Here is a 24,304-nt window from a genome sequence, read left to right as displayed (position 1 = left end):
CATGAAGTGTCCTCCTTGGGTCTGAAAACCTAAATATTGCAATTCACCTCATTGCATGTGGCCATTTTTCTCCTGACACAGAAGGCAGGGGACGCAAAAATTCCAGAAGCAGACAAAATGTATTATTGCAGAAATGCCAGTCAGGAAACACTGGATGTGAACTCAGTCTTGTTTACAGAATGCTTTCAGGTCCCCACACCAAAACGCTCATCATCATTAGAGTTTATAGTTGAAAAGGTCCGAGGAATGCTTCTGTACAATGAAAAGAATATAATCATTCACTGACAAACCTACATTCAAGAAGCAGGGCAGGGTATACATTTCAGTGTTTTGTCCTCTTATTTCTTTCACAATGATTTTTCAAAGCTATAGAAAATTTACAGCCTGGTTTGCTGTAAAATTTGTTTTCCACAAACACTCTCTTCAAATTACTGAGTATTTTAGACGTGCCATATGGTACATAATTTTTGTTCCTACATAATGACCCTGAGGTCTTCAGAGCTGGAGAATGTCTGATACTAGTAATTCTTTCCAGAGCTAGGGGGACCTTTTTAATGTAATTTTTAATATCTTAGAGGAATACATATCTTACGGGAAAAAAAACCCTCCCAGTTTGATAAATGCCATAGTCATAGTTGCTGTCAACCAACTAACCTCACTGTCCAGTCATTAGTATTGCTAGGTGAAACAAACTCATAGTAATGGTTCTTCTGTGTACTTACATAAAGCTAATTCTTACTGGAAGAAAATGAAGCACCTGCAACAGTGCAACCAGGGGATGAATCTACCAGACTTCTTTGATATAAGCATGTCTACCACACACACGCACTTCCTATCAATGCCCACCCCCCCTCCAGACTGAACGAGAAGATTTTGTTGTCAGGGAGGCTGGACCTCCTCTAGTTCTTACTGCAGGCTTTTAGTTTAGTCTGACAACATGCATTAAGCTACAGAATTCATCCCTACCATTGACTTTGTGAACCTCAGATATGGTGAAAAAAATTCACCTTGAACTTCAACCACAGTGGGCTGTATCTCAGATTTGCTGGGAATTATGGATATTTACTTCTGAGATAAGATCACATCATGCTTACACCTGCTGCAAATGAAACAGAAGTACTTCCTCTGACACCACTCCCAAGAAGACCACCCAAACGAGGGATGGACATTCCTTGGACACGACCACCACAGCCACTGTGAAAAATGTTGAGTTAGTCCTTCTGCAACCACCTTTTTAAGACTCCCCACTAAAGATCAATCTTGTCCCATATGCAGTGACTGGGTGGGGACCTTGGCCACACACTTCCAAAGGAGCTACAACACAAAAAAGGCATTGTCTCAATGTACTTTGTGGGAGACAACCAACAAAACCCACCACACTCTGCTTTCCCATATCCTAAGTACAAATGAATGGCATTGCAGGAGGCTGCTGGCCAGTAAGTGTGTGAAACACTTGCCAGCCAAGAGGAAGGTGGCCACAGGTACTCTGTAGGCTAGCCAGGACTGCAGGGAGCAGGAAAACATTCTGATTTCCCAAGAGGCACAAGTTATTCTTGCTGATGAGATTTCCATCAGTTCACAGCAGCTGGAACTCCACATCACAGAGGCATACACAGCTGGACAGTTCGGAACAAGATCAGTCTCTCTCAGTATAAAAGAACAGGCCACCCAATTGAGCACAACAAGTATATAGAAGCTGAATGTCCTAAGCAGCACTATCAAAGAGGTGCATATAAAAACTAGTGGTCAGCAGAGAAGGTAGTGCTTCTGATAGACCTTAATAAACCGCCCCCCCCCCCCATGGAGAGAAATTTCAGTAAATTGACTCAGAGCTACCTGCTTCCAAAACTCCTGAAGAGATTATGACAAAAGGAGGCTCCTCAATTAAACAAAACCAACAACTGTGCAAACTTCTGTCAACCCAGAACCAGACAATCCTGACCCTGGGCTGAATCCCTGCTGTGAAACAAGGACTCAAAGACACATACTTGGTGAAGCTCCAGATAGCCTTCAGAAAACACCCAAAGAAAGCTGGCAAGAAGTCCTTGAGGCTTTGGTACAGGTACAGCTTGGGGATTAAAACTCATTATAACCATTTATTGTCAAACCTTTTTATTTTCCTTATATCGCCATGAGGGCTAGGACCGGGGTGGGCAAGACAGCTTTAACCACCCAAACCAGGTTCCCTGTTAAAAAGGGTTCATTAAAAAGGTGGGGTACATTCATACAGTGTTAGACTTCAAGTTTAAATCAGTTGTCTAAGCTCTCACTAAATTCACTCTGTGAACAGACTGAATGACTGGTTGAAAAGCCAGTGCAACATATCAGAAAACAGGCTGTAAGAATATAAGGATTTGCATCTCAAAATGCTCCAACTGTGCAGACCAGAATCACCAGTAGTCTAGAAAGACAGTTCTGTCTGACATCAAAGCACAGTTGTGTTAGGATTGCACTGCCTGAACAAGGAGTGAAGAATAATTTAGAGCCGAAGCTATAGATAGACATCTCATTAGGCAGATTATCTGAGCTGAAATTTCAAGAACCTTTGGTAAACTATTTTTATACATGAATCAAGGCCGACTTCATAAAAAAAAAAAAAAAAAAAAACAGCGATCAAAAGAGGTCAAGTCTTTGGATTTCACACTGCATCCTGAACTGGTGCGTCAGCAGGGTGATGCTGAGCCCTGATGCGAGCTGTTCCCTCACCTCGCTGCTGATGCAGAGGGAAGAGTGCCACCTACTGAGGCACTTGTTACGCTTCCTGCAGCTTCTGCCTGTCCCTGCGTGTCACTGTCCCGCTGGCCACATCTCATCCTCCTCTGGCTGTGGGGTGTTTCAGATTGCTCCCAGATACCATGTGCCTGCCATCCACAAAGCTTCCTGCTGCGCTGAAATTACTGAAGGGAGTGAGGAGGTATTCAGCCTGGGAAATTAAAAGAGAAGAGGATTCCCTTTTCACTTACACTGCTATAAAGCTAGCAGGAAATCTGAATTAGGCGGCAGATCTCCTGGGAATCACTGGCAGGAACTGTGTTTTGATGAATTTTATATTTATCTACACAGAGATCCCTTGTATAGTAGGCACAACCACAGATCATGTTTGGTCAATTAACACAAACACACTACAACACATTTCTTAGGACTTTCTAGGACTAAGGACATGCAGGCTACAGGAATCAATACCATTAATAGGAAACATGTAACTTTTGCAACCATGACCGTGGAGAAGATAAAAGTGAACACGAAGAAACGAGAGAGGTTCTCTGACTTTTCATCTGCCTGGTTATCTTCTTTGTTCCTCTCTTCTTTCATTTCATCATTTTCATGAAGGCTTTTGCCTTTGTGCTAAGAAACAAGTGGCCTCCTTTCAACAGAAAATGTTAATGATTTACTCAGTTCTTGGATTTCTATACACTCGGAGTACTGCACATTTCTTCAATAGGGACCACCAAATTTGCAGGTCCACCTCCATGTCAAGTCCGTTTCAGTTATCCTTAGGTGGGCCATCACCATCACTGTACAATCCTCCTTGGAGTTCCAAATTATTTTCTTTTTCTCTTTTCTTAGTACTGGTGATGGCTGGCTTATGGAGAATAGCATACCGCTATCCACTCCAGTGTCTATGCAACTCACCAGTCAATGTGTATTAAAAACAGCCCAGATTCTGCTACAGCCTCAACTGCTAAAACTTTTTTTTTTTTTTTTTTTTTTTTTTCAGACGAAGCTGTGAGACACGTAACTATCTCTGGATGTGCTCAAATTAACATTTAGTGTGCAGGTCAAGTCACATGATGGAACAAGGATTGTGGAAATCAGGACCTACAAGAAAAGGCTAGAGAAACCAGACTGACCTGAGGATGGAAGGCAGAAGGGAAATAATAAGAAAATAACTTGTTCTGAATATTCATGATGAACACAAGAAGACATTTTACAGCAAGAAAGGATAGTAAAACTTTCTAATGGTAAATGGGGTACTGAAACATATCATTTGAACAGGCTCTGTAGTCTGTCAATGGGGGTCTTTAAAAAGAAGCTAGACAAACTTTTGTCAAGGTGATATAGGTATAGGTGATTCTGATTTGGTACAGAGGAATAGCCTAGAAGTCCTCCTGAGGTCCCTCAGACCATAGGTTGCTCCAGTTCCAATCTGAGGCTGTGCTAACTCTGTTTCAGTCCAGATTCACGGTCTTAGATGGAAAGTTCAATTTGTTAACTCAAGTTTAAAGACACGCAAGTACCTCTGGAAATTTTCAGTTCAATTTGCAGCATGCTGGCTAACCCACAAGATTCTCAAGCTCTACTTTAATGGCTCATCTGAAAATTTGCATTAGGACATTTTACAATACAGAAGCTTCAGGCACTTTTATTTTTTGAGCACTTTGGTTTTGTATCAAGTTATTAGTCATTGCAATATTTAAACCATGTAATGCCAATTTAAAGAAGGTCATAATTATGACACTTGGCTGCTTCAAATAATGTGTGACCTTTCTCCTACTGTGGATTATCAGCAGGCCCCATCTAACAACTAGCAGTTCATCTTAAAATCACTACTTTATCACTCTGTGTTCAGTTCTGGGAATTTACCAAAATGCCATCTGAATGGTAGCTACATAGAAACCTTCTGCAAATGATTTTTCTGAAGTTGTACTTCCCTCCGTACACCAAGAAACAACAGGAGGGGACTTCTTTTCTGAAGCTTTCGTCTGTTTTCCCATGTGTACATTAGGCGATCATAGCAGCAAGGCTTCCACGTCTGAACTTTCTCCTGCCCAGAACAGGAAAAACTGGCTTCTGTAAAAATGAATGGGAAAATGGCAACACCGGAGAATATCAACCTACTTTCTCACTCTTGCTATGTGTTTTGTTGGAAAGAGCTTTTTGGTCCGGAACTCCACGGGAGTAAGGATGAAGGCTGCTGAGGAGCTGAGCTCTCACACTGTATCTAAGGCACAGGGCGTAGAAGCCCTGCCCCTCATCTCGTTCTGGATATGCTTCATGACTCTGGGTCAACAGGAGACTTGGGCATGTACCACTGCCCTGTACTCCCTGATTCCCATGGGGCACACACATGGGCTCCACTCTGGATAAGGGAGTAAATCCAGTCTAGCACTGATCCCTCTCTAAAAAAGCTGAAGTACTCCAGAGGCTTCTGGAGAAGATATTTAAACACAGTTCAGTGAGGCAACAGTGCCCAGAAGACCGGCTGCTAGAACCATACAGCAAGCTACCTGTGTACAGAGAGATACTGTTAAAAAACCTAGTCCACCAAAACCATATACATATAATGTATATATGGATAATGTACATATATACATATATACATGTATATATATAAAATATGCATATAGCTCTATCTTTTTTTTGTTGTTGTTGTTGTTTTGAGTAAAAGGAGTTACAGAAACTTCTCAGAAAAGTCCTGGGAAATGATTGGGTACACCTGAGAGAAAAAAAAGATAGAGCTGTCTGAAAAAGCTGCTCAAGTCAAGCAGAACCCTGAGCCTTCCCACATGTACCAGCTTTAGTGCACATCACTTACACAAAGGGCTGCATAATCCCATTTCGGTACTGTGAGACACCATACATCCCAGAATGAGGGGGTGACAGTTGGGCAAAGATGCCTCCTCCCAGCAGAAGCACAAGAGAAAGTTGTACCTTGAGAGGGATTATCTCTGTCAGAGAGATGGGATGCACGATTTGCTGTATTCATTTGCATAAAAAATGCTCTCCCTATGCATTGTGCTGGCCTCTGCCTCTGGTCTGTTATAGATTGAAGTCCCTTCTTCCCTAGCGTGGGAAACGGGAGAGAGCAGTCTACAAGCTCTCCAGAGTACAAAGAGCCTGGAGGTTTGTATTATGAGAGACCTTTGCACTACTGCTTAAGTGGGACTAGGGGTCCGACTCTGCCCAAGCTCCGAAGCACCACACAAGCACTTCTGCAGTCCAGGCAGGACACATTTTTAACCGGTAATCTTTCAATCTCTCCGCTTTCCTCTTGCCATGAACAACTATTGTTAAAGTCAAAAGCTCCAGCTCAATCGTGCGCGCCATCCGATCAACATGCGAAGTAGCCGAGAGAACCCTGCCTGAATAAGAATGACACAAGTCCCAAACCAGGGGCCAAGACAGTGAAAATGAGTAATAGCTACACTGGAAGAGAAATTACTTTGATAAAACTATACACATAGAACATATTCACTCTTTTTTTTTCCATGTTGTTGTAACAAATATACCACAGGGCCAGAAAAAGAGTAAGCAAAAACCTGACAGATAGGTAGACAGATACGGTATGATTGTACATACCTCCCTGAAGAAAACTGTGCTCAACAAATCCCACAAACAAAAATACAACAGACAGTCTGCTAGGGTCCAATCCAGCACATGCCTGCCAATCTCACCCATGGGAGTCAGTGTACTCTATTGCCTGTTCTTTTCTGTGGCTGCTACAAAACATAGTAGAAAATTGCACTGTCACCCAATTAAATAAATGACGTGTTGCATCTAAAAGCACGAGCCCAGCTGCTGGTATAAAACATGCAAGCAGAAGAAGAGAGAGACAAATTGTTTCCCTTTTGCATTTCACTGAGTACAAAGTAAACTGTAGGGAAGTAAGGTTATCTCTCTTTATATTTGCATATGCATGGTATAATCTACTGGTATAGTTCCTGATCGCCTCTTGTTACGCATTGATGGAGATTCTTATTTTGACAGCTTGCACCCCACATCTACTGACAAAGAGTCAGGACATTTCAGTGTGTCCTTGAAAAGCAATGCATTTCTGAGCCTGTGTACTAACGCTGAAATGTAAGTCAGCAATTTTAGTGTCTATGATTAATAAGATTGCACTATTATGAAATGTGATTGTGTTCCTGCAAACAGTCAGTGTTATCAGAAATAAACCACCAAAAACAGCATTTAAGATTACTGGTACCTTGCAGTATAGTTTTTGCAAAAGAATTCAGCTAGAAGATCTGAAAATTAACATAACAACAAATGTCATTCTAGAATATTGACTATTTCAATTTGCATATGATAAATATGTCTATAAAAGCCAAGTAGCATACGTAGGCTTAATTTGGGATGTAAAATGAAATCCATGTCTGCCCGCAGCTCTCATTTCATCACTACAGCTGGACCTAGATGGCAAATCTCACTGACTGAGCTTGGGACAGTTATTATGAGCCAGGGACGGGCTGGCTCAGAGAAGTGCTCACTCAATCTATTTCGCTGCCAGTCTCTGCTCATGGGGTTTTAGCAAAATCACCACGAAGCCCAGCTGCTTTGCTCCTATTGCCGTCCCTGGTGGGCCTGCTGGCTGCCCTCACAGAGGTGGGTCACCTCTATTTCCCAACTGCTCCCGCGGTCACTCGCTCATTCAAAGCTTTTCTTACAACATAAACAGACGTTATCAGTTTGAACTACATAAATAGCCGTGTAATGCCGAGCAATAAAAACAACCAGTTCTAGTCTCCTCCCAATACCGATTTGGACATCATATACCTTTTGAACTACATCAAATGAACTTTACTCCAAAACGGGTTAGAAACTTCCATTTTACTTTATATTGTATGCAAAAAAAGGCATATAAATTATCTTGCCCACATACATCCAAGAATAATTAATTATTGTTAAATTATTTCTCAAAGGCATTTTATGAATAGGGATAAAGAAGCTCTCTTTCCTTTCTTACACAGGTAACTCAACGAGCTTTTTTAAAAAAATGCACCAAGCATGTCCCTTGCCTCCAAATAATCCTTATGAAAACTAAATTAAACTAATGAATCTGATGCAAAATACTGTGTAAAAAGGATACCATTAAAGTAATTTAAAATTAAATAAATATTTTCATAGATCGAGTGATTTAACTGTAACAGTTCATAGTAATATTAATTGCTGTATAGCTACATTAGGATTATCATCTTCAGCTGACTTCAACATTTTTGTCAGAAAAAAAAGGAATTGAGCTAATAATTAAGAAAAAGAGTATGTTAAGTATTTTACATAAGGAATGTTGTGAAATTTGCCAAACAAACTATTCGATAAATACTTTTTTGGTCAGTTCTGAAAAACACCACAATTTGCTCCAAAATGAATCAGAATGATCTGAAAGATTTCATTTCCTTGGAACTGACACTAACATCTCAAGAGTCTCATCAATCAAGAAGACAGGGACTTTTCAGTCCATTTGGAGTTTAGGATTACTACCACCAAGAAATAAAACAAGCCCTCTCCTATCCAACCACCTGTATGCAGATAGTTATGGTGCAAGACGTTGGAGTCTCTTCACTAAAATACTTTGAGCAAAATTTAAACGACACATGGTACATCAGAATAAATAAGACGATTATGAATGTGCATTTGGCAAAACTTTTTGGGCTGTGTGTGTTTGGGATGACTTCTGTTTCTCTGGTCTGTTCTTGTACTAGTGAACACAGGGCTGCTAAAAGACAAAAGAAAGAAAGTAAACTCCAAACAAAACAACCCCTTTTTAATTCTAATCAGATAAATGCAAAAGCAAAATTCCATGGAGAAGCTGCAATAAAATTAACAGGTAACAATCCTGTCCTCCCTCAAAAAATGATTTCATACTAATATGACAGCATTTCTTACTAACATACATAGACACTGCAATGCCAAGTTTCAGTTTAAAATTTCTAAGCATTGTTAAAAGGGACCCACAGCTCAAAATGCCATTTCTAAAATGAAAAGGCCTGTCAACTGGCCCTGTGACCTCTTTATGGTAATTTTAGATATAAAAATCAGTAAGATCATGTAATGAAAGAGTTTGTTATTAGCCAGTGCTGATAAAGACAGTAATTGCATACTATTCACCTACCTTTTCTAATTCAGGGCCTCCTTCTGCCACCATCAGAACTGAACCCCTGAGACAGTCAGTTTTTGACATCAATCCTGCAAATGCTGCTCAGATACTCTGTCTGCTCAGTGAGACCGATTTAGTGTTTGCTGTTTCGGTATGTTTACATCTTCTTGATTCACAAAGCCTGATCCTGTTTTCACAGATCTGCAGAGATGGGCAGACTGAGAATTTAGGCCCAGAATTTAGGCCCAGAATTTAGGACTGTTTAGAAGATGTATTAGATGAGGTTTTAATCTGCTAGTTTTCCTTTCAGAAGTTTTTGAAAGTTTATCCGTTCATGTACAAAATATTTACACTGAGCAAAGCTAAAATCTATACTGAGCTTCCCCTGTTCTCTGAGACTCATCGCGGCATCATGATTTCAGAGTAATGCGTAAGCACAGTGTTGCCTGGTTCACAGACAGCTTTGTGTGAAGGAGCTGACTGATGGGAGGAGGGAATAAAGACAAAAGGGAAAAGAGAAGGGGATACGCTGGGCTCTTATGTTTGCAGTCACTCCTTGCTGGGAGCAGACTTTGGCCAGAGTGCTGTCAGGTGCACTGGAAACAAAGTGGATGAGAAAGCCTGGAGTATTAGTTATCTATCGGAATATATAGCTCTCACTGTTAAAAATGGGAAGGAAGGAAGGAAGGAAGGAAGGAAGGAAGGAAGGAAGGAAGGGAGGACGAAGGAAGAAAGGAAGGAAGGAAGGAAGGAAGGAAGGAAGGAAGGAAGGAAGGAAGGAAGGAAGGAAGGAAGGAAGGAAGGAAGGAAGGAAGGAAGGAAGGAAAGAAGGAAGCCATTTGCCCTTCACTCCCTATTCCTATTTCCTGGAGCTGGTACAGGCTTTCCTGGGGACCATGAATTCCTCTACTACCAAGAAACTAGTTCATCTCAAAGCGGGAAAGATTCTGTCTTTCAGGAGCACTTGATCATCTCAGAAAGGCCTGCAAATCTAGAGTGCTCCTCGGCAAGAAGGGTAATCTCCTCACCGTGAGGGCAGAGCAGGGGAGGAATGGAAAGGCAGCCATCCTCTTCAGAGGCAAGAAAGTCCACCATAACGGGGTACAGCTGGAAGCAGTGGGTCACTTTACCTGACTATTTCACCATGCCTCTGTCCCAGCAGGATACTGGTTGTATTAAGTACTGAAAGCAAGAAGAAAAATTATGCAAAGATGATGTTTCAGGCTATCTGCATCTATACTGGAGAGCTAATTTGCTGACATGATTAATATCAACATTAAGGATACACAGGAAAGCAATTCACATGACTAAATGACACGGTTTGAAATTTGTTTTTGCAAGAATGGAAACAATTGGAGTTAGCACCCTTTCTGAGAAAGGATGGTCTGGAGGCAAAACCACAAGCCTAGGATTATGTACAGATTCTGCTCTTGACCATGCTGCAACCAACCAATATGACTTGTAGAAAATCAATGAGGACCTAATTTCTACAAAGATTTTTGCATCTCTTGTCTGCCTGAGCTATGCTACTTATACAAGCAACTGAAGTATAGACAGAAATCTTCAGCTCCAACAAAGTCAAATAATTGTGTCTTCAAGCACACCCTTTCTTTGAGAAAATGGAGCATTGAACACTAAGTCTCCCTCGCTCAGGTCTAGGCTTCTTATTTCATCTTCTTGCACTTTGTGGGTCGTACAAAGTGACCCAACAACAGAATGGGCAGAGAGCTTTCTGAGGGAAGAAATCTTTGCCCAGAGGTTGTACAAGTCTTCTCGGGGCTTTACTATCAACTTTGTCAATGGGGGGCAAGGTCAGAGTAAAGCATGATGTGCCTAATCTTCACCTAGGGAAACACACCCTACTAGATAATAGACGTAACTGCTGCTGTAAATTGTACCATGAACCAATAAATTTATGACCGCACCCAGCAGTGATACTGTGTGAAACTTGTTTCAGAGCCAGGTTATATACACTTATCTTCTAATATCAGATGTAAAATGAAGACTCTGCTTACATATTTCATGCAGAAATGAAGGATCAGCCTAAGGTTTGTAAATACTTTAAGATCCTCAAATTCCGAAAGAGTGCTTAGTATAAATCCAAACTGTTACAAGTTGTCACATTATAACTTCCTTCTGCACTGGACGTTGGCAGCTATTTGATAAAAGGCTTGTCACACACGCTCACTAATGGAATAATCTCTGATCCCCGCTGGTCCAGAGGCAGCAATATTGAACAAATAGTGCATGAGAAATAGAATGAATCTGGTTTTCCTTCAGCTGTTTTTACTTCTGAATTTCTCTGGCCTCAAACAATGTCAGAGGGTCAGGCAGGAATCACGCTGCCTACAGAGAGATAATGACTACTATAGTCATAGATTATGGTACTATTAGTTTTACATTTCTAAACAGTGTCAGAAGATATCAGACATCTCTGGAACCTTTGACCTAAACTCTGAGACAGTTTATAGCATCAAAAAGTATTTATCAGAAAAAAAAAAAAGAATAATATCTTCTTAAAAGAATCACAAACATTTTTCAGTCATGTGGGTTACAAGACACTGTTTTGCTTCCCATTTTTTGAATCAAGTGCCTTAGCACAGATAAACTATAGTTCTACAAACAGTTTAAGCTATCAGAAGCTGGCACTGATGCTGAAAGAGGCAATTCACCCTGTCTCATCTCCAGCCACTCTGATCCTCTCGTGCACCAGCCTACATATTCATGTGGCTGAGCAGTGAACCAGACTGAGAATCCAGGTTAAAGCAAGCCCAAAACCTACAAAATGATTAATCTTAGCCCTCTCAGTTTAATGAACTCAAGCTATCTGTGGAACTAAAGTATGAGAAATCAAAACTGTGCTCATCAACTGTACTTAAAAAGAAAACATAAAAGCAGACCTACCACAGATAAAAGAAAAAGTCCACCTTGTTACCAATAAATGAAGTTTTGTTTCCTTACTAATTCACACAGTGCATACTGCAGAGGATACTGTGTTATCTGCAAGAGCTAGAGAGTTACCATAGAATCATAGAATGTCCCAAGTTGGAAGGGACCCACGCAAGGATCATTGAGTCCAACTCCTGTCCCTGCATAGGATAAGCCCAAAATTCACACCATATGTCTGAGGGCGTTGTCCAAATGCTTCTTAAATATTGTCAGGCTTGGTGCCATGACTACATCATGACAGGTTTTCACACCACCTGGTATTAGACTCGTAAGTTAGACCATCCGGGCCTCAAAGTTTCCTCTACTCGGTGCATGGAGAGGCAGACGCTGCCCATCAAATGCCAGATCATAAGTTACACGCCATGGGAGGCATTTTGCTCACCCAGCTCTATGCACCTACTCCTCAGCCAGTCACTCCAGCCTCTTCAAATACTGAAACAACCAACATCAGCACTTTGGAGGCACAAAGCCCTTCAGCCAGGTGACCCACTTCAGAGCGAGATGGATCTTGCTGCAGAAGTGCTTTTTTCTCTCCGTTAATGGAATCTCTATGCCATAGACACAGACTTATGAATGCCAGCGTTTGTCAGGGGAAACTTTGCTGTTTGTCTCTCAGGCACCTGACTTCCCTACCACCGTAGGTACATACTTCCTTTAGTACCTCACAAACAGTGTTTCAGTGAAGCAACTTTTTGGGGAGCAGGAAGGAGGGGAGACATGACATGACACATCATTGCCCTAAACCCATGATTTTCACTATTATTCTATCAAAATGTTGTAACAAGTGCGAGTCATCTTTTAAAGGCATATAAACAGAATACCTACTGTGACACAAGTTTGCCACAGAAACCTTCATTGCACCTTTTAAGCTGTCAGCCTAGTTGGTATCCATGAAAGTGTGCAGCTAACACCGCTGTCTTGTATTGAGAATTCAACAGCTGTGTCCTGAATAATTCTCTGCATATTATTCCTGAATTACAGCATCCCTGCTATTTCTAACATTGGTCTTCTCCGTTGTATTTGCTAATCTCAATAAGTTATGGAGTATTTGGCTCTCTAACTGCCTGGGTATATGAGCTCCTGGGGAGTGGAGACAGATAGGCTCTTTTTGACCTCCTGACTCATGAAAAATTGGAAGAGAAGAAAAACTAGCTCATCAAAATACAACGGGTCTGATTTACCTCTGTGTTACTCCCAAGTTATGTATTATACCACTTGGATCATGGGAGTTAAACAGATGAAACTTGGGTGTGACACAGAAGGAATTGGGCCTTTTGTCACTTGGATCCATTCCCTTTACTGTAATAAAAGTAACTTGAGCATGTCCTTTTTTAAAAATATGGAAAAGTCTGTATCTTAAGAAATAAGCAGTGAAAATTTGGATATTGGAGAGACATGACAGACTCACACAGGCTACATGCCTGGAACTAGACACGGCATTATTTGTGTTTGCCTGAAATATAGCACATAGACCAAAAGCAGCACTTTGAAAGAAGTAAAACGATCTACTCTCCTGAAGGAAATTTGTAAACACTCAGTTTCAACATTTATCCCAAATTTAAAGCACTGGCCAATTCAAAAAACAGCTCAGTAATTTCTAAATAAATTCTGTGCCTCCAGTAGGTTTCTAGACTAGATGGTGCCCTAAGCAACAGTAGTACTTTCTGCATTACAGTGCTGTTACTACAGTATTACAAACGTTTGATACAATACATGGACTGTACTGATGAAGATTCGCAGAACTGTTCTTTATTGTACTCCTATTTCCTGAATTTCAACAAAAAGAGAGATGTAGACTTCAGAAAAGAAAAAAAACCCTTACTTTCTCTGCCTTCTCTCCTACACACTTCTAGCCAAACAACAGTATTACTGCAACATGACTTCAAAAATATTTACATAGTACTAGTGGGAAGGCAGTTAAGCAACGATACTTGTACATGCCTGAACATTTGGCCAAGGTAAAAAACAAATAAAGTTGGCAAATATCTTACTTTTTACTGAATTCTGCTATCTATTCCAACTAGAACAAGAAACAAATCAGAACAAATGTTTGTGCTTTTGCAGAAATGGAAAACAGCAACCTTATTTTCTAAGGAAAGAAAATAGCTGGTGGAAAGACAATAATGTTTTCAATTAGTAAGTAAGTGGAGCCCACCTTCAAATTTCCATTTCAATGAACAGGAGTAGGTTCATTTAATGAAATACAGAATTTGTATGGTGGCATGCATATCATTCTTTGGTAGATGAACAGTATGACAGTTTTAAAGATACCTTTAATATAATAGATTTTGCTTTAATCAAAATTGCATAGATAACTTGAAATAAGCACCTCATCAGGAGAAAGAGAACTGCTGAGCTACTGACTTAATGTGTAATTATTGCTAACATCTATTGGCTTTGGAATCGCAGAAATGGAGGGTGGCATATGTGAGGCCAATATTTGAAAATGCCTCTGAAGCTATTTGTGGAAGAGAGGCTAGTAGGACTGATATGTGTGGCAGAAAATTACCAGAAGGTACAGTTAAGAACAGAATAAACACATGGATAGTAACACAGGCTAACAGGGAAGCCTAAGTGTGGCTTTTGAAGACCATGTCTCAGTAATCTAGACAAGTTCTTTGAATGATCATGCAGATATGGGTGATTTGGCTGATACAATGTACTTCCATTTCAAAAAGCTTCTGATGAAGTTACCTATCAGATTCAAACTATGCTGTCAAGGAGGAAAAACAAAAAAGACGTCAAGAAATAAAAATGTCTTTTCATTGCTAACTAAAAGCGACAAAAAAGGTTAAGAATAATTGGTTGCTTTCTTTTACAGTGGATGGATATTACCTGACAGTCTCACAGATATATGTTCAATACACTCATAAATGATCTAGAAAATGGAGGAATAAAAAGGGACAGAGTTTTCTGATGATATCAAATTACAGAGGTTAATAAAAACAAAAACTGACTGCTGATTGCTGCAAAAGGACCTCATGATGCTGAATGAGTGTAAGATAAACAGGTAGATAAAATTCAATACCAATAAATACAGTCAGACACACTGAAAAAAAAACCCATTTTCGGGTATTCACTACTTCCTACAAGATTCCTAAGATCCAGTTTTTCACAGTACAAGAATTACAGCAAAATTAATAATCTAGTAGCAAATTCACAACAAGAAATGTGTTTTTTCACATACTCCACAATTAAACCTTGGAACTCATTGCTACAAGATGCTTTGAATATTGAAAGAACACGTGAATACAAATGAATACAAAAGACACAACTAGTGGCAAAAAAGACCCTTGGGTGCTATTAATTACAAAACTGCTATATAGTGTCTGCCTTCAATGTGTCTGCACGATAATTACCTCAAAGGAAGCTCAAAGGGCTTACTATCTGCTTACCCTGTTCTTACACTTCTTTCCTGAACATCCAACGTCGGCCACTGCCAGAGAAAGGATACTGGACTATAAGTACCTTTGATTCAGTCCAGTGCAGCCATTTTTATGTTGTGTGATGATCACGGACACTGCTGGCAGCCAAGTAATTTAAAACGGAGAGGCAAAACCGTCTGCATTTCAGAATCAAGACACTCATCCTAAAATAGCTTACATTTAGCTATTGAGGAAGTGAATCAAAGGCTTTTGAGAAAAGCCTCTGACAGATTTTAACAGACTTCGACTGCAGACTACTGCATCACCTTGTACAAAAAAACCCAAAATAAATATTGCTATTATTGGTTAGAAATAGGGCTTAACTAAACGTCAAGAGCTGAACACTTCTGCTTACAGAGAATGCAGGGTGGAATCCACCCTGAATTGGGCCTAACCAACAGCCAAATTAAAAATCCTAAGGCACTAATTCTAAAATAAGCAATGAAGAAAAAGATGCAGTAGTTGATCTGATGCCTGGAATCCATCTCACTTAACCTCCAGATGAGATTAATTACTCTTTAGAAATGCCCACTTCTTACCATTGAGTATAAAGGCAGTCCAAGTGACTTGTTCAGATGTAGAAGTCTTTACTAGAGTTACCTAAAATCAGATTAGATGAATCCCACAGCCCTGGAGTCTCATTGAAGACTGACTTAACTTTTATCTGTACCTCTTTTGCAAACCAAACTCCTCTGTACAGTGCAATATTTGCAGAACAAATTACTTTGAAGAAACGCCAGGACAATTTTAATGATAAATAGTAAATTTTGAGGTTACTGAACCTGAGAGTCAGAGAATGTTATAAATATGCTGTAGCTACTTACATCAGTTTTAGGTCGTGCTCCAGTTGACACTGGGCAAGGTAAACAGTCTAGATCCTGGTAGTCTGCTCTTCTGTTTTTCCAGGATCCCTCTCCTTGATGGTCTCCATAAAAGCCTGTCTCCATGTGAACAGGGCACTGTAAGAGAATTTTAAACACCCTGTAAATAAAGGCAAGTCATAAATATTTTTAATGTGAACTGCAAGATAAAAACATTGGAATTTTATCTTTTTAAAGCTTTTTGTCTCTGATGTAAGGTAAACATTTGGCCTCAATCTTTTTTCTTAAAACCACCTGCTGCATCATTTTTACATTTTACTAAGTTAGACATCCAGATACTATGTGCAGTGCTTTCCTTAACAGCTAGTGTACACAACTGGAGAATTAATAAATAGTAGTACTTCTTCCTAAATATCAAGGCACTGAATCACCTCTACCTTAGAAAGAGAAATGGTTTTATTCAAATTATTCAAAACTATCTTTTCACTTTATTTCACATTTGTTTTTCTAACTTAAACAGAGACCCAGCAAATTCCCATTTTCAAATCACAGGCACTGAACTTTCCCAATCCACTTTTCCTTGTCCCCCAAACCTGGGGAGATCTCACTCAATTGCTCCATTCCCACACCATTTTTTAAAAGATGCTTGTCCTAACTCTGGGCCCACATGTACCTGGTCACACTGGATTCAGTGCCAGGAAGAGACCAACTGTACAACATTCCCCGATGTATCCTGGTTTGCTTCAAAAGAACAAGGTGCAAGATAGGAGCAAGCCAGCCTGCAATCCAGCAGGCTCCGTGATGGGAACAATCAGGGAACCAGGATCATGGGTGCACTGCAGAGCAGTCCCAAGCTGTTGGGTACACTCAATCAAAATCAGCCCATTTTCTAGCTGCTCGCCTTCATAAGAGGACAAATTTGCTGCTGGTCTTTAACAGCAACGGCCTAGTTCCCAGTTAGTATATTTTTAGGGCTGTAAAACGAGGAGGCTTTGCAAAGCTGACAAAAAAATCAGTACGTGGCCCAAAAAAGTTTGAAAATAATACACTATTGCAAAAGAATTAAGAGAATGTGTAAGCTAAAGACAAAATTTTGTTCAATGAAAGTCTTCTATCTCTAATAGAAAACAGCATAATTATAATCAATATTTCTGTGCCACTATCCATGAATGATAAAGGAGTAAAACTGAAAAGCATGGTTCCCATTCTTCAGATCTGCTGTTTTTTCTGTACTGAAACTGAGCACTAGACATCAAATGGCAACGAAGCAGATACATTAAACAACAGGGAAAAACATTGTTTACAGCAAGACTGTTTTATCTCTGCTATCTCATTTACAAAGTACCTGCTTCTATATTGCTAAGACTTCTTTTCATAGGGAAGGTACAGGTTTTAGAAGAGCAGTACTATTAATCGCAGTTTTCCAAAGCTAGCAGCTTTGCTGTTAGTACATTCAGATAGACCAGCTTTGTGTACTTATAGCACGTATTTATTGCATTGGTGAGAGAATGTTTCAGAAAATAATTTGATGCCAGTTAATTTTTTTTATACCTTTTCTGTATCAGATATGGAGTCATCCAGCCACTGCTACTGCCCAATGCTATTTCCCAATAAGAAAATGACCAGCAGTAACTCGAAGTTTACACAGAAGACTGACCAAGGAAAGTTAAACCTCTTAGCATTTTTCTAAAAGTTATTATGTTTTGGAAAATACTTCAAATTTGTTCACCAAAATACTACAAGACCCCCTACTCTCACCCAATGAGTCCCATAACATTTATCCACCCAGTCCATTTTCATTAACCATCAAATATTTAGACTTCTTCCTGCAAAATTTTTGTCCAATGGAATATTATTAATGACAGCTACCATCACAACATGAAAATGTAAAGAATAATCAGATACCAAAGAGTTACTTCCATGAACAGATGAAAAAATCCTTCAGTAGAAAACCAACTGGCTCAACCCATTGATTGAATTACAGAATGTATTCCTGAGACACAGCATCTGCCATACAAAATAAATACTCTGTCATCTATTAAAAATTGCCCACACCCTCAAGAGACCAATTTTCAGAGCAGCAGCTCCACCAAACATGTTGCCACTCATACAGTAGTCACCTACTTCTGAGACCTCAGATCTACAAGTTGGCCTTGCATCTGTGAGCACTTCATGCCAAATCCTTTTCAATCATAATTTCTTGCATCGGTTCCCAGTTTATATAATTGAAATAGGATAAAAACATATGAAGAACCCATAAGTCGTTCATCATTTTATAGAAGCCAGATTTACACAGCTACTAGTAAACATATGTCTGAGATAGATCTTCTTCCTATTCAAGTTTCATTGTGAGTGACAAGAATAAAACACTTGATATGTGTGGAACAAATTACAAGCTATAATAAGAAATATGGACCAAATGAGATGATAGAAGATAAATTACTCATACAACTTGTATGAAAACAAGAGTTTGTTCATTTTTTCCGCTGCAACTGTCATTTTGAGATTTTAAAAATCTGTTTCTTCACAGTAAATTCATAGAGAGATTTAGGAGGATGTATTTTGCTGCTTTGACCATACAGGAAGACTAAGGTCAACCCCTTTTGAGGCAAATTATTCTTAAATGTTTAAATTAGGGCAGATGACTCCCTTGTTCAGAAACTGTTAGACTACAAATACCTTTGCAGGAGACAACAAAGGGCATCCCATCATCAGTTCCACAACAGACTGTCCCTGACTCTTTTCTTGCTCTAATCTTGCTGGTCTCATCAGGAAGACCTTTGTGTTAAATGACCTCTCCAGCTTCTCTAGTGAAATTGGCTCTTGGAGGTTTAAAAGATGTTTCCAGTATGCCAAATAAGGCCACAATAAAAATGTGGCTGATTCACACAATGCTTGCCTGTCCATAGACAATTAAAATGAAGCAAGCTATACTGCCTCAGAATGGGAAGAAGACATGACCTGATAAAGAGGAGTGCAACTGCTCAAACATCGTATTGAGGAAAATGGTAATTTTGGCATTGCTGTTAGAAACATCCTTGAAATCTTTTTGGACTTATCCAAACAGATGCAACTATTGGTAAGGGAAACAAGTGTGCCAAGACCAGTGAGACTGGCTTGGAGGTAGGTTTTATCTGCATATTAAGCATGACCAGCTCTGTATCACCAGCACAGGCTTTTGGTGGGGGAGTATGTCCCAGGTTCTTCCTGGCTGTGCCTGAAGTCCTGGCCTCTGTACTCAGAACATGTCTTGCCACTAGGCTTCAGTAAGAGAAGTGCAAGCATCTGGGATACTGGTGTTGGCATTCTCTGTGCAACCACTTTTGATGTTGTTGTTCTTATGTACCAAAGGGCATTTGAAAACATTGTCTATTTGCATTTGTTTTTCTGCTGTCTACACACTACATGCCCTTCACTGAATGCTCCAGCAATGGATTTGAAGTCCAGTGTCCTATGATGTTCAAGTCATCATTGAAAATGAATGATGCCTAACCAAGCCATGGTTTTTGCCTCAGTAGAATACGCACAGATGTGATGAATAAAATCACAGGTGTTTGGATCACTGGTTACCAAAACCAGACTGCTTCACAGTGGGAAGTGCTTAAACTCTGATGGCTTGGATTTCACTTTCAGGCAGAAGAGCAGACTACACTGCCACTGCATTTTGACAGAAGACATTGAGCAGTCTCCTACAAGAAGACAGAACACTGTCCATTAATAGACAAGTTAATGATGAAATTAATTCAGTTGGACAGACCTGGGTCTGACTTGCTGACATGTACAATAAGAAAGAAAGAAAGGAGAGACAGTCATGGCCACTCTGTTACTAACGCTCTCTCTGCAGAACATGAAAACGCATACTGCAAAGCACAACATTGAGATGCAAGATTCTGAACGTCCCACCTTGAGACATGAACATTTACACTGTGATCTGCACAGACATTTACTTGAAGAATTTACTTTTACAAAATGAAGCAGCACTGAAACAGCAGCGACGGCAAAAGCATTCAAACAAGCTCAACTTCCAGGAATTTCAAGCCAGCACTAACATTCAGAGCTGCAAATCCAAACAACTCTATCTTAAGAACTGACTTTAATCATAGCCTAAAGCAGAGAACAAAACTCCTACTTTTCACGCTGTTCACTCTCCAGTTACTTGCTTCTATAAAAAACCTTGCTTATTCAAAAATTACTAAAATAATATCATTTGCTCCTTCATCCTATTTGCCCTCAAAATAAAAGCTTGGGAGACTGTGTGTCATCAGTTGATGACACCCGCAACCACAAAATACTCTTAACTGGAGGAATGCAGCTCTATCAAATATTCAGATAAAATAAAGAAACAAAAATATTAATTCAACTCTTAATGAAGATACATAGTGTCTCTCTGGCCATTATGTCTTTAAATAAATATAACAAGTGTAAATAGGCCAGCACTGGAACTTTAAACTAACAATATTCTATCCCAAAAAACTATCAAATGCAATCATCTGGATTCAAATCCCCTTCTAAAAAAGGCATTTAATGATTTTAAGCCATACTGACAGAAAACTTACAAGTTTCATTATGTCATAACATTTCTGTTGTCTATGCCATTAGTTGTCTAAGAAGTTACTGAGATTTTGTTATTATTGAGTGAAAACTGTAACTTACTTCATCCTTGAACCTAAGCTCAGCCTATCCAGAAACACATCCAGATCTGAAAACCATGGCTTGATGAACATCTGATAGCTAAACGTTAGAAAACGTATCATACGACACACATTCTTACCAGTTGCTTGTGCCTTTTGGTAGAAGGAGTACTGGAGGGAGAAGAGCCAGCACTCAGAGCTTCTTCAATATCTAAATTCAACTGTTCCAGTTTCTTCATAAGACATGACATAGAGTCTGACCATTCAGATCCTTTTTCTGGTTGGGTCTAAAAGAAATCAAACATACATGAAGTCTTAAAACATTCAAGCTTTTTGTAACGAAGACTCTCATTTTTCTTCTAGCCTTCAAGGAAAAAGCTGACCAGCTCTTTCCCTGTCCTTGGGTAACTTTCTCCATTCAGAAAGCTTCAATTATCACTCCAATCCTGATGACACATATTCATAGCTGTTCTTCATACTCAAATGATCACACTCCACTTCTGTATATCTGAATGGCTTTCTAACACTTCATCTTGGGTGAACCACTGCCAGCTCAAGCTAAGCACAACCAAGACCAAAACCAAAGTAACTTTAATGTCTCCTCCTTAAGCCACTTCTATTTCAGCATCCCTCCACTGAATTCTTGTTGTCAATAAGAATCAGAATGTTGAAGGTCATCATGTGTACTGTATTTTATTCCTTCCTATAATTCCAGACTTTGTCAAGTCTTGCAGCTTTCTTCTGCCCGTCTGTTGGGATACTTTATTGGTCTCAAACACTTTCTGTTTCATAGACATATCTTCCCCTTTTACCTGAACTGCTTCACTGTGTAATGAAAACATCAATCCATTGTGGTGCAACTGCTGAAAATACTTTTCTTGTTCCTTAGTTTCCTCAAATACCTTTCCAGTGACTCTTCTTAAGCATCTTTCCATGGCAGTCCCTGTGTATGCTGCTGCATTATGCCTCATTTTCCTCATTCAGATCACTTTTAAAGATTCACAAGAAAAATACAGTCACACTGACCTCCCTGTCATCATGGGCAGTTACAGCTCCCCAGATTAGTCTCTGTCCTGAAGCTACTTCAGTTCTTTCATCTGTCTTACTTTCACAAACAATACATAACTTTGCACAGAGGATAATTCCATAGCAAACAATTCTAACAGACTGAGCATACAAACAGTAATAGTGTGTTGCCATCCTGCCAAAATCCTAACAGCATCATGCCAACACTCCACGATACCTAGGGGAGCTAGATGAATATTGTTATTATTCTTACCTGATAAATCTTTATGGTGATTTGTTTCCTTATGAAGGTTTCACAAGTGAGGCAGAGAGATAATTGTAATTTGCTCGCTATCGTAGAAAAAATCTTTAGGAATAGAATCCAGGAGACTCACTCCAATATTACCCTGACAGATATTTTTACTAATGGAATTGCTCATCTTCACCACAGTAACTAAGGCCCCAGATCATCAGACATCTGGTCCCAGATTACCAGTAGGAGCATGTTCCCTTCAGAGGGGCTAGTATTATCTTTGTAGGGATTGTTTTGAAACACAGAAAATTAAATAGCCAATCTTTAGTCTTCCAAATCTTTATTTGGAATTTCCAGAAGTTTTATAACCTCTGTGTATTTTTCCTGAAATGCTGTTAAAAGTGCTAAGCTGTATTTCAACTCTGTAACTATTAAAGTTATTTAAACAGATTCTTTGATTACTCCCCATTGTCTTCCCAAACATTTCAAAGTAAAATATAGGAAATACAGGCTGCTCCACAGGAAGTGAGCACCAAAAGACACTCCTCATCTCGAATCCTTTCTGAGCGAGATGATCTTACACAGGGAAGTGTGCATGTTGATACATGTCTACAACACTCATTTCTAGACAAAGTAAAGATCCTACATTTTCCTGTAGTTATGCTTCCTCACATATTGATCTTTCCAATACCAAAGAATGCTCAAAAAACCCAGCAACAAGGAAAAACCACAGAACCCAACCCAAACTCCAGCCACAATGAATGTAGAAAGTGTGTCAAAGTCTGAGGGTTCTATTTCTCAACACAGTTAAACTGTAATTTAAGAAAAAAGGAGCTGTAAGAATGTGCTTTCTTACCGATCAATGGTAAACAATTCCAAGGCAATAATTACATATGGAAGTGAGTGCAATGTATTTGATTTCAGTGAGCTATGCAAAAATCGTACTTGCCAGGTGACAAACATTGAAGTTTACATTAGAAGTTAGGATTTTTGAGTTCAATAAAAAGTAGGAGAGATTTACACAAGTGCAGACAGTTCATTTTCTGTTCCATGACAGAAAAGAGTATTTTGGGGGGCTGGAGAGGTGTCTCTAATTTAGCATTTTCCATGGAAAATGCAAAGATGAACATTTGTGAAGACTTTAAGAAAGGCTTCCAAATATTTCTGATGAAAACACTCCAAACGCACATAATACTATAAATACATGACATAGTGTTACTGTAAAAAATACAGCTCCACACATTGGGAGGCAGACTTTGCCTTTATCTCGACAAATATTTACCTACTGGTACAATACTTCCAGCATTCACCAACACTCTGCAAGACATCTGTATGAATCAAACCCCTTTATTTTTATAAATTTCTTATTTTACTGTAACAGAACTCAAACCACAGTCATTCCTTAAAAATACAAGTCCTAAAGAGTTTCCCCAAACTATAACTCTCCTAGCTTTCTCCATTCAGTTCTGTCTTTTTTAGTTCAGTAAGACTCTATATTGTGTCTATTAAGGGGATGAGGAAAAAGATGGGTTTTCATTATCCCTCAAGATAAAGCCAAATGGGCATAGTTAACAAATGCCATTCACTAATTGGAAATTTGGCACAAAAGCGCCATTTGGAATGAATGCTGATTGGCTACGTATTTCAAAGGTTGCCTGAAAATCCTGCTGAACAGCAAAAACATGATGCTACTTACATTCAAAAATATACAGACTGCACAGTAGGACTTCTAACCAGTGAATAAATTCTGCCTAATCCATTCACAAGGAACACAGCTCCCCAGTGTTCAGCCCTAGTAACTAGGTTGGACGCTATCAAAATGCTCAGAAGAGCTGAGTATCAGTGTATCCTGCCCATAGCAACTGCAGAGGCAGTAGGGTCGGAGCATCTTTGGAAACTTTTGTCTCTTGCCCTTCAGAAGGAAAAAAAGTCTTACTCTAAATTATGGTCTGCTTTATTCATTGTTTTTTCCCTAAAAAGGTGTACAGGGAGAACACTCCTTTCCATACACTCTCAAGGTCTCCTTTGTTGGAGCCGCAATCATTCAGCAATGCATAGGAATGCTGTTATCTTTTGAAGAACCTAAAAAGCTTAGAGAGTTAGAGAAGTGCATTACAAGAACACTTTTTGTATGTTACCTTGGAATATAGAATCATAGAATCATTTACATTGGAAAAGACCCTTAAGATCATCAAGTCCAACCATTAACCTAGCACTGCCAAGTCCACCACTAAACCATGTCCCTACAAGCCACACCTACCTGTCTTTTAAATACCTCCAGGGATGGGGACTCAACCACTTCCCCAGGCAGCCTGTTCCAATGCTTGACAGCCCTTTCAGTGAAGAAATTTTTCTTAATATCCAATCTAAACGACCCATGACACAACTTGAGGCCATTTCCT

The 24,304-nt window shown here is 39.5% G+C and overlaps 1 protein-coding gene across 9 annotated transcripts in view; it reads right to left on the bottom strand.

The window, feature by feature from the left end:
- Positions 1 to 24,304, bottom strand: part of STARD13 (StAR related lipid transfer domain containing 13) — a 303,153-nt gene that overhangs the window by 204,042 nt on the left and 74,807 nt on the right. For 8 of the 9 annotated variants that reach the window (XM_087756685.1, XM_087756689.1, XM_087756691.1 and 5 more), the window contains 2 exons: positions 20,785 to 20,931; positions 16,017 to 16,151 (listed from right to left, as the gene is read on the bottom strand). In XM_087756685.1, the coding sequence (XP_087612811.1) occupies positions 16,017 to 16,151; positions 20,785 to 20,931 (282 nt within the window). Of the gene's footprint in view, positions 1 to 16,016; positions 16,152 to 20,784; positions 20,932 to 24,304 lie in introns of those variants that run through there. The other variant, XM_009473669.2, reaches the window with a different exon arrangement.

Source organism: Nipponia nippon, unplaced genomic scaffold (assembly GCF_047370975.1).
Source record: "Nipponia nippon isolate SJK-2023a ecotype South Korea unplaced genomic scaffold, ASM4737097v1 scaffold_2, whole genome shotgun sequence".
NCBI classification, from domain to species: Eukaryota; Metazoa; Chordata; class Aves; order Pelecaniformes; family Threskiornithidae; genus Nipponia; species Nipponia nippon.
Note: the sequence above shows the minus strand (reverse complement) of the source record. Positions and strands in the feature narration are given on the sequence as shown.